Consider the following 14,182-nt stretch of genomic DNA (forward strand, 5'->3'; position numbering starts at 1 on the left):
TTACTCCCCTGCTCAAAAATTTCAGTGGTATCCCATTTCACATGGACTAAAGCCAACCTCCTTATCATGCTCTAAAAGGCCTGGATGACTGGGCCCTTGTACATCTGTCTGACACCATGCCTGCCATTCTCTGCCTGGCTTGTGCAGCTCACAGTACACCAGCTTTTTGTGGTTCCTCATAAACCCCCAGCTTGCTGCTGTCTTGGTCTTTGACCTTGTGGCTCCCTATGGGGAATGCTCTTTCCTGAGACCTTCAAACCGGTTACTGACTTAGGGCTCAGTTCAAATGCCACCTCTTCCAAGTGGCCTTTGCTTACTCTCCTCAGCCCTCCTCCTGCATCATTCTATTTCCTCACTTGACTCAGTTTTTCCCCTACCCCATTATTACCTGAAATTACATCGTATCTTTGTTGTCTGCCTCACCCACTAGAATGTAAGCGGCATTGAGGGCCAGAACTTTTACCTTATTGTCTGCTATATTCCCACCTCCTAAAACTGAGCCAGCATAGTAGGAACTAGTACATATCCATTTAATGACTAATGAGGTTGAAAACTTAGACTAAATCTGTTGCATGTTCTAGAATAACAAGAAAAAATTATGTACCGACTCCTTATAATAGTTACTGAGTTAGAGAAAGCCTGGGACCTATGTTAATTATATGTTAAAGAACACTTACATACTTGTTTTTTGTTTGTTTTTTGAGACAGGGTTTTGCTCTGTTACCCAGACTGGTGTGCAGTGGTGCCATCTCAGCTCACTGCAACCTCTGCCTCTGGGGCTCAAGTGATTCTCGTGTCTCAGCCTCCCAAGTAGCTGGGATTATAGGCATGGACCACCACGCCTGGCTGATTTTTTTTTTTTTTTTAGACGGGGTCTCGCTCTGTTGCCAAGGCTGAAGTGCAGTGGTGTGATCTCAGCTCACTGCAATCTCTGCCTTGTGTTCCAGTGATTCTCCTGCTCCACTCTCCCGGGTAGCTGGGATTACAGGCATGCACCACCACACCTGGCTAATTTTTGTATTTTTAGTAGAGATGCGGTTTCACCATGTTGGCCAGACTGGTCTTGAACTCCTGATCTCAGGTGAGCCACCTGCCTCAGCCTCTCAAAGTGCTAGTATTAAAGGTGTGAGCCACCATGCGCGGTCCTGGCTGATTTTTGTATGTTTAGTAGAGATGGAGTTTCATCATGTTGGCCAGACTGGTCTTGAACTCCTGGCCTCAAGTGATCCACTGACCTCAGCCTCCCAGAGTGCTGGGATTACAGGCGTGAGCCATGAAACCCAGCCCATACTTGGTATTTTGTTAAAAAAACAAAACAAAAAAGGTCGGGCGCAGTGGCTCACAACTGTAATCCCAGCACTTTGGGAGGCCAAGCTGGGCAGATCACGAGGTTAAGAGATTGAGACCATCCCGGCCAACATGGTGAAACCCCATCTCTACTAAAAATACAAAAATTAGCTGGGCATGGTGGCATGCACCTGTAGTCCCAGCTACTCAGGAGGCTGAGGCAGGAGAATTGCTTGAACCTGGGAGGTGGAGGTTGTAGTAAGCCAAGATCGCACCACTGCACTTCAGCCAGGCAACAGAGCGAGACTCCATCTCAAAAAAACAGAAAAAGCAAAACTCTATTTCTGTCCCAGATTTAAAGGCTTTGGAAAGAAGTATAGAAAGAGTAAACATTTAGCAGCAAATTATTAGAATGGCAGAGGCATCACACACACATGCACACACAAAACAGGCACGAACCTGGATGATGCTGAGGATTTCATCATAAGTGCAGTGTTCTCCTTGGCAATTCACGAGGAAATCGTTGAGCTGAAGTATGCCTACCCCGAAAATGCCCAGAGATGTGCTCTCAATCCCAGTGCCATTTGTCACGATGCTTGCAGCAGCAATGGCATCAGATATCTGCCTCTGGTTGTCCGATAGCTGCTGTTTACTCTTGATGAACAACCCCAAATCTGAGACATTTCTGGTCAACAGATCTGAAACAGAATCACCACAGTACACGGACAAGATAGCCAGCATCTTTTGCAAAGTTTATTTTGGAGATAATGGTGTGGAGTTATTAAAATGGAGAAGCTCTTTACTAATGTACCTAAATAAGCCATCAAAGAAGTGTTTATTCCTGGATTCACATAGTGATAGGAATAAAAAACAAATCAATGAATAAATAAAGGTAACTAAGGGCTGGGCACGGTGGTTCATGACCGTAATCCCAGCACTTTGGGAGGCTGAGGCAGGTGGATCACCTGAGGTCTGGAGCTTGAGACCAGCCTGGCCAACATGGTGAATCCTCGTCTCTACTAGAAATACAAAAATTAGCCAGGCATGGTGGTGTGCACCTGCAGTCCCAGCCACTCGGGAGGCTGAGGCACGAGAATTGCTTGAACCCGGGAGGCGGCAGTTGCAGTGAGCCGAGATTACACCACTGCACTCTAGCCTGGGCAACAGGGTAAGAGTCTGTCTCAAAAAAAAAAAGGAAAAGAAGAAGGTTCAGTTGGGGACTTCAGGCAAAATTCAGGCTTTGGTTTTAGGGAGTAACTACTTGCACATTTTTATGTTCGTAGAGATTGAAGACATACCCTTAAAATTACAGTTTTACTGTAATTTAGAAGTGTAACTATAAGCATTTGTGTGCAGATTTTTGTGTGAATATAAATTTTCAACTTGTTTGGGTAAATACCAAGTAGTGTAATTGCTGGTCACATGGAAAGACTATGTTTAGCTTAGTAAGAAACTGCCACACTATCTTCCAAAGTGGTTGTACCATTTTACATCCCCACCTGCAATGTTCCAATTGCTTCACATTCACACTAACTTTGGTATGGTCATTTTAATTTTAGCCACTTTGGAAGACAGTCTGGCAGTTTCTTATGGAGCTAAACATAGGCTTACCATATGATCCAGCAATTGCACTCTTAGGTATTTACCCAAATGATGGAAAAACTTAAGCCCACACAAAAACCTGAATACAAATGTTTATAGCAGCTTTATTCATAATTGCTAAAACTTGGAAGAAACCAAGATATACCTCAGTAGGTGAATGGACAAACAAACTGTAGTACCTCCACAAAATGGAATATTATCCAGGGTAAAAAGAAATGGGCTACCAAGCTACAAAAAGCCATGGAGGAAGGAAACTTAAATGCATATTGCTAAGTGAAAGATGCCAGCCTGAAAACACTATGTACTGTGTGATTCCAACCATATGATATTCCGGAAAAGGCAAAACTATGGAGATAATAAAAAGAGCAGTGGTTGCCAGGGACTTGGAGGGAGGATGTGGGGGGATGGAAAAGTGGAGCACAAAGAACTTTCAGGGCAGTGAAACTATCCTGTATGATACTGTAATGGTGGATACATGTCATTATACATTTGTCAAAACCCATAGAATGCACAACACAAAGAGTGAATCCTAATGTTAACTATGGACTTCAGTTCATCATAATGTATCAATATTAACTCATTGTAACAAATATACCACACTAATGCCAGATATTACTAACAGAAGAAAGTCCGTGTGGGAAAGCAGAAGAGAGTATATTGAAACTCTGTACTTTCCACTCATTTTCCCATAAACCTAAAATTGCTCTAAAAATAAAGTCTAGACTGGGCATGGAGGCTCATGCCTAAGATCTCTGCACTTTGGGAAACTGAGGCAGGAGGATTGCTTTAGGCTAGGAGTTTGAGAGCAGCCTGGTCAACAGAGCAAGACCCTGTCTCTACAAAAAATTACATTATTTTAAAATAACATTTTAAAATAACATTTTTAAATAATAAAAAATACATGAAAATGATAAATAAAATGAAAACAAAAATAATAAAACAAAAAATAAAGTCTAATAATTTTTGAAAAATGTAACCACTTGACTAATTCATGGTTATGGAGATTTTACGACTAAAGCTGAACAATAGTTAATAGTCTTAGCTCAAGGACAACATAAACTTACAAATAATTATGAAGCAACTGCATAAAAGAGGAAAGGTTTTTGTTTTTTCTATTTGTGTTTATGGTTTCCAGGAAGAACAGAGGAGGAAAATGATAGGCTGAAAATGCATGGGTGGTTAGAAAAATGCATGGGTGGTGATAGTAATGGTGGTGGTGGTGAGTGGGATAGAAGAATGAGACATTCTGGTTTACACAGTAGGAAATATATCCTGGACAATCATTCAGACAAAAGTACCCTGTGGAAGGCACTAAAGACTCTCCTTGTCAAAGGGCAGGAGACTACTGCCCTGAGATCGAACACACATCTGTCTGTAGGTAGGAAAGAGACTGGGGGTTCTCCACTGTGACACACACCACATACTTAGCAGACATTTGGAAATGGTCAGTGATATGGTTTGGCTGTGTACCCATCCAAATCTCATTTTGAATTGTAGCTCCCACAATTCTGTGTTGTGGAAGGGACCTGGTGGGAGGCAGCTGAATCATGGGGGCAGGTCTTTCCCATGCGAAAATGTTCTCGTGATAGCAAATAAGTCTCATGAGATATGATGGTTTTATAAAGGGGAGTTTTTCCTGCACAAGTTATCTTGTCTGCTGCCATGTGAGACATGCCTTTCATCTTCTTCCATGATTGTGAGGCATCCTCAGCCACGTGGAACTGTGAGTCCATTAAACCTCTTTTTCCTTATAAATGACCCAGTCTCGGGTATGTCTTTATCAGCAGCGTGCAAATGGACTAATGTAGTCGGGAAAGGGTTTTTGGTTGTCAGAATGACTGGAGGGCTTTATTGGTTAAATATCCTGAAATATATGGGCAGAACCACACAATGATGAATTTCTTTGCTCAAAATGCCAGTAGCACCTGCTCCCATGACACCAGATGACACCTTAAAATAATTCTCTAAGTGTTGGCTGGGCATGGTGGCTCACACCTGTAATCCCAGCACTTTGGGAGGATGAGGTGACAGATCACGAGGTCAGGAGATCGAGACCATTCTGGCTAACACGGTGAAACTCCATCTCTATTAAAAATACAAAAAATTAGCCAGGCGTGGTGGCCCATGCCTGTAGTTCCAGCTACTCGGAGACTGAGGCAGGAGAATAGATTGAACTCAGGAGGCAGAGGTAGCAGTGAGCCGAGATTGCACCACCGCACTCCAGCCTGGGCAATGGAGCGAGACTCTGTCTCAAAAAAAAAAAAAAAAAAAATTCTCTTAAGTGTTTCCTACACAACAGCAATAGCACACTATGTGGGACAGGCTCAGAGTTTGTGTGATTGGACCTCTGACCTTAAGTTTTAGACAGATTGGTCCCAAAGGGAAATCCTAAAACGTTCAACAAACCTAGGTCAGGCTGAAGATCGCTGGTGTTTTCATCAATCATCAAGTTGGTGTAGAGCGGGGCTGACTCGGATCCAGATCGGCTGCAGGGCACTGCATAGACATCAAACAGATCCTTCAGGTCCTTGCGGCTCCTGACACTGAATGGGGAATGGAAAACACCTCTCACTGAGTATTTTTATAGAAGTGGGGGGCCTGAGAAAGAATAAGAAGGAAACATACACTGTACCTGAACGATTTGAACAGCTCAACAAATTCAACAAAACTCATGTTGCTGTCTGAAACCATGAAGCTCTGAAATCCCTTCATGCCGCCTTTGATCCGCCCGTGCCAGCTACTACTGCTCCAAGCACTGCAACAAAGACAAGGCCTTCATGGGCACAAGGGCAGGCCACTGTTGTGATTCTGTCCCACCAGAGTTGCTCCAATTCGCAATATGAGCAAAACAATGAGTGCAAGTTATTTAAGATTGAAGCTATTTTCTGATACTCTTTTCATTTCTCTTAATCTATATTGTATCAGAGGAAATAAAACATGTTGTATATGAAAAAGAAAACATGTTTCTAGTCTATTTAATAAGGGCCCAGGGCTGAGGTTAATATTCCTCTATTAATCAAAACAGTTCTTTGAAATTGCAGATCAATGGGCAAAATAAATGTTTTTGAAGATGTCTTCTTAAAAAAGAGCCCCAAATTACTCACTCTTAATCTATGGAAAATAATGCACGTTCTTTTCTATATTCTAAGTTATAGAATCACATTTAAGAAGAAACTTTTGAGTGTATTGTCTGATTCCTTTCTTAACCAGTCCTTAGATGAAAACAGAGAAGAGCTTTTAAATATTAATGGAAAATGTGAGTCGGAAAAATGTTAACAATGGAAAGGGCTGGGTGCGGTGGCTCATGCTTACAATCTCAGCACTTTGGGATGCTGAGGTGGGAAGATTGCTTGACCCCAGGAGTTCGAGACCAGCCTGGCCAACATAGTGAGGCACTGTCTCTAATTTTAAAAAATTTTAAAAAGAATGGAAAAAACCCAGCTCTGCCTAGGATTATATTTGCACCTTCCAAGGCTGCATCTATTCAATGTAGAAATATCAGTCAACTCAGTCAGAACAGTCTTCCTGTTTCACAACATTTTTTATGAGAGATGTTTTGATTATGGTTTGTAGTCAAATTAATGAACAGAATCTTTTTTTTTTGTCTTGGATTTTAAAAGTTTTTTTGAAATATTTCAAATATATAAGAAAGTACAGAGAATATCATAAAGTCTATTTTAGGTATATTAAATATATAATCTAAAAACTATATATTTAAGAATATAAACATAAAATATATAGTCTGTTGAAGTGACTCTCAACCCTGCTAACAATGTTCACTCATGGAAAATTAATTTGTGCTGACATCTGAAGGTCGCCTTCAGTAATGAAAGAGCACTACAAATTGATAACTTTATAGCATTTCGTAGGCATAGGTTGTAGGTTGTCGATCCCCAGTGTAGTGCAGGAAACATAGGGTAGAGGTGCAGGAAGAGGAAAATGGTGACTTCATTATTTGTAGCTAAAGAAGTAAATGTCCTGTCTTGCTTCTTTCTGGTTGCAGGTCCAGCTAGTGTCTGTAGGAACCCATCTCCCTTTGATGCTAGGAAACTGTTTGTCCACTCTTTCCACTACCAGACTTAGGATTCAGTCTAGCTTTCCCCCTTAACAGCATTTAGCTGATTTTTCCTCTCCTGCCTTGTGTTTTCTTTCTGTTTTAAAACACTTGAGTGGGTGCTGATCCCTGTCCTCCTGGGGTTGGCCTTCTGATCTTGCATCTGGCATGTCAATTTCTCTTTTTAAAAGATTTTCCTCCCTTACTCTGTCCTTTCTTTTCCTGCTCATGAATGACTGAAATAAATGGGAAATGCCATTTAATCCAGGTTCCTAGATATTTACCCAGGATACTACACAGGCTGAAAGTATAAATAAACAGGATTCTGATTTTTTTAACTTTTAGTTTTGCTATGAATCTAAATGTACATAAAAGTTGCAAGAGTGGTACAAAAAATTCCCATATCACCTTGACACATGCTCACCCATTGTAGAATGTGAATGTGTAAAGCATAAATTATAAGTTCATAGCTCACATTGTGAAAGAATTTTTATTTAAAAGATAATTTACTGTAGGATTCTTTTTTCTTTTTCCTTTCTTTCTTTTTCTTCTTCTTCTTCTTTTTTTTTTTTGAGACAAGCTCTCACTCTGTTGTCTAGGCTAGAGTGCAGTGGCATGATCACGGCTCACTGCAGCCAGAACTTCCCAGGCTCAAGTGAAACTACCACCTCGGCCTCCTGAGTAGCTGGGACCACAGATGAGGACCACCACATCCTGCTAATTGTTTTATTTTTTGTAGAGATGGGATCTCTGTTGCTCAGGCTGGTCTCAAATTCCTGGGGGGCTCAAGTGATCCTCCTCCCCTGACCTCCCAAAGTGCTAGGATTACACGTGAGAGCCACCGTGCCCAGCCAGGATTCTTATCAATAACAAGCTTCCAAGAGAAAGAGAGAGAAAAGGAGAAAGAGAGAGAGGGAGGGAGGGAGGGAGGGGGGGTGGAGAGAGGGAGAGGGAGAGAGAGAGAAAGAGAGAAAGAGAGAAAGAAAGAGAGAGAGAGAGAGAGGGAGAAAGAGTGTGTGTATGTGTGTAATAAAGTGAAGAGTTCCTGTTTTAGCTTGGTTCTGTCTGGAACCTCCACATTTCTTTAACTTTAATGTGGGATACAGGGAGATGGAGCAGCATTCTGGTTCCCTTTGGAAGTCTGCCATTTTAATATCATTTCTTCTTCTGAGAGTGTAGATGTTGTTTCAAATAGGTAATTTGCATGGAACTTATAATTGATTATAACAGCTTTAGAATTATACTTAAACATATCCAACTGGCTGTGATACTTGAATTCATTCCTCTAGACATGTGTAACTTACATATGAGAAAAGTATTAAATATATTTCATCGATTAGCAAAGGGGCCAAATAGCTTACATTAAAACAATCTATTCTCTCTTCTTCATTTAGAGCAGTGCTATCCAACAGAACTTTCTGCAATGATAAAAAGAAATGTTCTCTATTTACACTCTTTGGGATAGTAACCATCAGCTACTTGTGGCCATGGAGCACTTGAAATATCACTACTGTGACTGAGGAAGTGAATTTTAAATTTTCGTTAATTTTAATTAATTTACATTTGAATTTAAATACCCACATCTAGTTAGTGGCTAGTGTACTGGATAGTACAGATTTGGAGAATCATGGCTTGGGTTTTGTTACTGCTACTGACCTTTGAAGTAATATGAGAAGGTAGAAATACAAAACTGGGAAAACTAGGATCATTTAACATTTTGGGATTTTTCAGTTTTCAGTTCAACTATACGTCAAAATGTGAAACAGTCTTTCCATAGACAACTGTAAAGATATGCCCTACCACACCACTGGGATAATGTGAAGGGTCCTTCTGTTTTATCATGTTAAGGCCCCACCTGGACGGGCTCTTGTTTGAAGAAGGCAGCACAGGGGAGGACACTGGCCTGATGGGAGATGACGTCCCGGCAGCCAAGTTGGGGGACCCAGCTGTGGTCAAAGAGTGGGCTCTTCTGGAAGGGAGGGGGTTTGGCGGGCTAGCGATGGTATTCGCCTCTGTGAGGATGAAAGACAGAAAAGAGACAATGACTCAGATTATACTTTCCCTCAGAACCAAATGCAAACCAGAGAGGCTTCCGGGTATCTGAGCAAATCAACCTATGCAGCTGGTTTCTATACAAGCAGCACCAAAATATTTTTATGAATGGGCTAATCTGGTGGGGTCTTAACGGGTTACATGTTAGAACCATCTGGGAAGCTTCAAAAATAAATAGATGTCCAGCTTCCAGCCAGAGAATATCTGAATCAGTTATTCTTGGATGTGGACAGAGGAACCAGATTTTCTTTCTTTTTTTTTTTTTTTTTTTTGTGATGGAGTCTCACTCTGCCACCCAGACTGGAGTGCAGTGGCGTGATCTCGGCTCACTGCAACCTCTGCCTCCCAGGTCCAAGCAATTCTCCTGCCTCAGTCTCCCAAGTAGCTGGGATTACAGGCGCCCACCACCACGCCCAGCTAATTTTGTGTATTTTTAGTAGAGACGGAGTTTCACCATGTTGGCCAGGCTGGTCTCGAACTCCTGACCTCAGGTGATCCACCCGCTTCGGCCTCCCAAAGTGCTGGGATTACAGGCGTGAGCCTCCGCACCCGGCCCCAGATTTTCTTAAAAGCTCTAATATGCAGGCAAGGTTGAGAATCACTGGTCTAATCCATCAAATTATACCATGTATATCTACTATTCCCTGTCAGTAATGGTAAGTTAATTAATGGGGATTTTATTCCAAGTATACTATGCTTGCAGAAGCACCTCTTAGGTTTCATTGTCTGGTTAGGACAAAGAGTTTTGTTAGAAATGCTTGCAATACTTAAATCACAATTTAAAACCAAATGTATACTTTTTTCCCCATAAAAATTAAAAAACAAAAATCTCAGATGTAAACATGCCGCTTTACCTGATTCTTCTTGTTCATTAATGTCTTGAGGATCAGAACCACTCCGGCTTCGACACTCTTTGTGCATCTTGGCCTTTCGGGTTGCCATCTCATCGTCAGTTGCCTCTCCACTCTCACCCTGGGAACACAAAGCTCACAATGGTTCCACGCCTGTATTTCTCTCCCATCACTGCTTTAGTTCACGTAGGTCTCTATTTTCTGACCTACCCACCTTCAATACTGCCTCCCCCTGGTAAAACCGGTAAAGACCTACGTTAAGGCTGACCGAGTATTCTCATGTCATATTATTTCATTTGTTCTTTACTACACAGCAGTACTCCTCAGGGGAGGGAGGCAGACAAGAGGCGGCACACAACCTCTGGAACCTCTGTGTACAGAAAAAACTGTGAAGCAGTAAAGTTTGACATGAGCATCAAAGCCTCCCATAAGCAAAGAGAGTGGCACTTTTTCTAGATAGATGATATGGTTTGGATGTTTGTCCCCTTCAAATCTCATGTTGAAATGTAATTCCCAATGTTAGAAGTGGGGCCTAGTGGAAGTGTTTGGATCATAGGGGTGGATCCCTCATAAATGGCTGAGGACCATTCCCTTGGTGATGAGTGAGTTCTAGTTTTGACTTCGCACAAGGTCTAGTTATTTAAAAGTGTGTAGGCTGGGTTTGGTGGCTCATGCCTGTAATACCAACACTTTGGGAGGCTGAGACAGTAGGATTACTTAAGGCCTGGAGTTCGAGACCAGCCTGGGCAACATGGTGAGACCCCGTCTCTATAAAAAATAAAAAAATTAGCCAGGCATGGTGGTGCACACCTGTGGTCCCAGATACTTGGGAGGCTGAGGCAGGAGAACAGCATGAGCCCAGGAGTTCGAAGCTGCAGTGAGCCATGATCACACCACTGCACTCCAGCCTGGGTGACAGAGCAAGACCCTGCTTCTTAGAGAAAAAAAAAAGTGTGTGGCACCTCTCCCCTTCTCTCTTGCTCCCGCTCTTGCCATGTCATGCACTGGCTCCCGCTTCACCTTCTGCCATGACTGTAAGCTTCCTGAGGCTCTCACCGGAAGCAGATGCTGGCACCATGCCTCCTGTACACCTGCAGAACTGTGAGTCAATTAAACTTCTTTCCTTTATAAATTACCCAGCCTCAGGTATTTCTTTATAGCAACACAAACAGACTAACAAATAGCCATGAAGCAACTATATTATCACTTCATAGTGATATTTCATATTATATAGTTCATAATACATAGTGCTAATATACTTTACATTGTGTTCTACACACAGTATTTGGGGCCTCTGTGATCTCTGTTCTCTTCTAGCCCTTCCTTGCACGCAGAGTGCTCATGCTCTGGCCATCCAGAACAGCATGTGCTTCCTTGAACAAGCTGTCTTTTATGCCTCTATGCTGTCTCCTCTGCTGGGGATACTTTCTCCTATGTTGTTTGCTTGGTAAAATCCTACATGTTCTTCAAGACCTGCATGTCAGTTGCTCTGTGGAGCCCTCTGTGCCTGCCCCTCAGCTCTCTATTTTCCTTCTCTCTGTCCCCACAGCACTCTGGATGACTCGACAATGTCTCTTTTTAGCTTGCACTGTATTTGTTTGCATGTCTATGTTCTTTTGTGGACCTTGTCTTTTCCCTGCTGTTCCTGGCACTAGCATGGCACCAAGGAGGTGTGTGTTAATCCCTGGTATCTTTTGTTTTATACCCGACTTTGTCCTCAACCCAAACAACCTAAAGTGGTTTATGGTGATGTCCACCATACAATGGTCCTGGAAGATGGGTTTGATGCTTAATAAACGAACAACGCTCTACCCTCATGAGGATTTTCTTCTTTTTCTTGGTAGTGCTTATGCCCAGGGTGTTGTTTCTCTGCATACTGGGCTTCTCAGCATTCTTTGCAGATGTGCCGGGGCTGGGGTTTCGAGCACTCCATCGTCTGCCACCAAACAACTCCACAGCATGAGCCAAAGTTGGGCCTTCATACCGTCCATCCTCCTGTGAAAGAACCACATGGTGAATACAATAGGAAGCACCAAGCAATGGGGAAGTAAACACATTAATGTCTCCCAGAAAATTCCAAGAGGTGGAAGAGCACAGATGGCCACAGAATAATAATGATCTGGCCACCCAAGTGGCCCTGTTTTCTAACTCACAAGATTCTCTGTCAGGAATTTCATCATGTCCCCTGTTGTCTTGGTCACATCCCTGCTGAGTTCCAGTGACATACTTTAATATATCAACTGGGGAACAAAAACTTCCCATCCCATTTATAGAGGTTAAATTGCAGAACTACCACTGTAGGAAAATTCATTTAGACTTACTTTGCAAATTAGGTCCTTGGAGATCTTGGAAGGGAATGGGGCAGGGTATCAATCTAAGTAAAATCAAGTTGTATTTGTCCATTATTGCCAGGTAGGTTTTCACCCAGTTTGATGCTTGGGACTGTCTGACTTGAAATACAGGGTGCGTGACATGCATGAAATTCCCTTTGAAGGGCCCCAGGGAGCTCCTAAAATAGCTGGGCTGCCATCCCTTTGAGTGGCTGAAATCCAAAGATACGGCGCCCATGGGACTCAGAACACCATATATATTAGGATGCTGTGAGCAGCAGCAACACACTCAAGGGGCAGGCAATGGTTCACAGTAGCTACTAAGGCAACTCTGTGTAACATCCTGTAAGTAACAGCAGGGATCTATTAATTAAACAATTGTCAATGATTCTCCCCATAAGTCAGTTAATAAAACCACAAAAAGTTGCCTATGAGCTAAAGATGATATTGATATTTCATGCATTGTATAAGAGGGCTCTTTAAAAATTAATTTCAATGTACTGTCTTTACTCTTCAAAAACATTTAAGGCTGGCTCTCCTTTGCAGTTCCAAAGAAGTGCTTATAGATAGATTTTGCTTTGTTGCAGAACATATGCAAAGAACAAAGAAGCTTTGTGTGTGTGTGTGTGTGTGTGTGTTTGTGTGTCTGTGTGTGTGTGTGCTTGCTCCTTCAGCCTAATGTTTAATAACTGATTTTATGACTTGTGCATTCCCACTTCCTGCATCCTATTATGGATCCCAGGATGCTGAATAACTTGGGTACTTGACAAAGAAACCTTTTGGTTACCTCTTATAGAGGAACATTGTGACTTATGCCTGTCCATGATCTGTTCCTCCCTTTTCTAACCATACCCCAATTTTACTTTAACTGTCTCTTCTCCACTGGATATAGTCTCGATAGGTGTGCCAATCAAGCTGAAATATCCTCCTTTGACCAATGATTGGCATATCATCCCAATAAGCCAATCAGAATCCCCTTCCTGGAGCAGGGTTCTTGAATGCAGTGATGGAGAGAATGAAAATGGTTGGAGAGCAGTCCACCTGCTGGAGGCCTGCTGAAGAGAGTCCCTGCTAACAAGTCACTGGGAGCGACTCCAAGTTGGAATGAACATTTCATGAATGAAACCTAATGGATAGGTTTTAACTACCATTTTGAATAACATACTCTGAATCTGAAAGAAGAGTAACACTTTTATTTATGGATTTTAACCAACGCATCTTTAAAAGCTTAATAGGCCCATTATAGTTTACATGTAAAATAATTGGCACCATTAACCTCTACTGCTTTGATTTTTCTAATTTCAGAACATCCCAATATGGGTCAAACTTTACCACTAACAGAAATATGTTTAGGTCAGGAAAACGAAGGATGCCTTTGTTTAGTTTTTAAAGGAAACTTTCTGAGAAGTAAAATGTAGTTTTAATCTTTCTTTTGTTTTACACAAAATAATAAACTTGTTTGGGATAGATGAAGGATATACTTTCTTCTTTTTTTTTTTCTTAGAGGTGGAGTCTCCCTCTGTTGCCCAGGCTGGAGTGCAGTGGTGTGATCTTGGCTCACTGCAACCTCTGCCTCCTGGCCTCTCCTGCCTCAGCTCCCAAGTATCTGGGATTATAGGTGTGTACCACCACACCCAGCTAATTTTTGCATTAGTAGAGATGGGGTTTCACCATGTTGGTCAGGCTGGTCTCGAACCCCTGGCCTCAAGTGATCCACCCGCTTCAGCCTCCCAAAGTTCTGGGATTACAGCTCTGAGCCACCGCACCCGGCCTACCTTCTTTCTTTTAATGTGGGAGATGGACTACCATAAGTGAAGGCACATATTCAATTTTAGAAAACAGTTTTTTTGTTTTTGTTTGTTTCTTTTTTCTTTTTGTTTTTTCTTTTTTTGAGACGGAATCTCGCACTCTTGCCCAGGCTGGAGTGCAGTGGAGAAAACAGTTTATGTGAAAGTTGAAGATTAGAAAATAGATTCTTTAAAATATATCCATGCACTGTTACCTCT

At 42.1% G+C, this 14,182-nt stretch overlaps 1 protein-coding gene across 3 annotated transcripts in view; it reads right to left on the bottom strand.

Moving 5' to 3' along the window:
- PLCE1 (phospholipase C, epsilon 1) overlaps window positions 1-14,182 on the bottom strand; it is a 348,582-nt gene that overhangs the window by 63,245 nt on the left and 271,155 nt on the right. For 2 of the 3 annotated variants that reach the window (XM_011988460.1, XM_011988463.1), the window contains 6 exons: window positions 11,659-11,841; window positions 9,850-9,967; window positions 8,799-8,955; window positions 5,522-5,644; window positions 5,296-5,432; window positions 1,747-1,985 (listed from right to left, as the gene is read on the bottom strand). In XM_011988460.1, the coding sequence (XP_011843850.1) occupies window positions 1,747-1,985; window positions 5,296-5,432; window positions 5,522-5,644; window positions 8,799-8,955; window positions 9,850-9,967; window positions 11,659-11,841 (957 nt within the window). The remainder of the gene's footprint in view (window positions 1-1,746; window positions 1,986-5,295; window positions 5,433-5,521; window positions 5,645-8,798; window positions 8,956-9,849; window positions 9,968-11,658; window positions 11,842-14,182) is intronic. The other variant, XM_011988462.1, reaches the window with a different exon arrangement.

This window comes from Mandrillus leucophaeus, unplaced genomic scaffold, assembly GCF_000951045.1.
Source record: "Mandrillus leucophaeus isolate KB7577 unplaced genomic scaffold, Mleu.le_1.0 Scaffold331, whole genome shotgun sequence".
Classification (NCBI taxonomy): Eukaryota; Metazoa; Chordata; class Mammalia; order Primates; family Cercopithecidae; genus Mandrillus; species Mandrillus leucophaeus.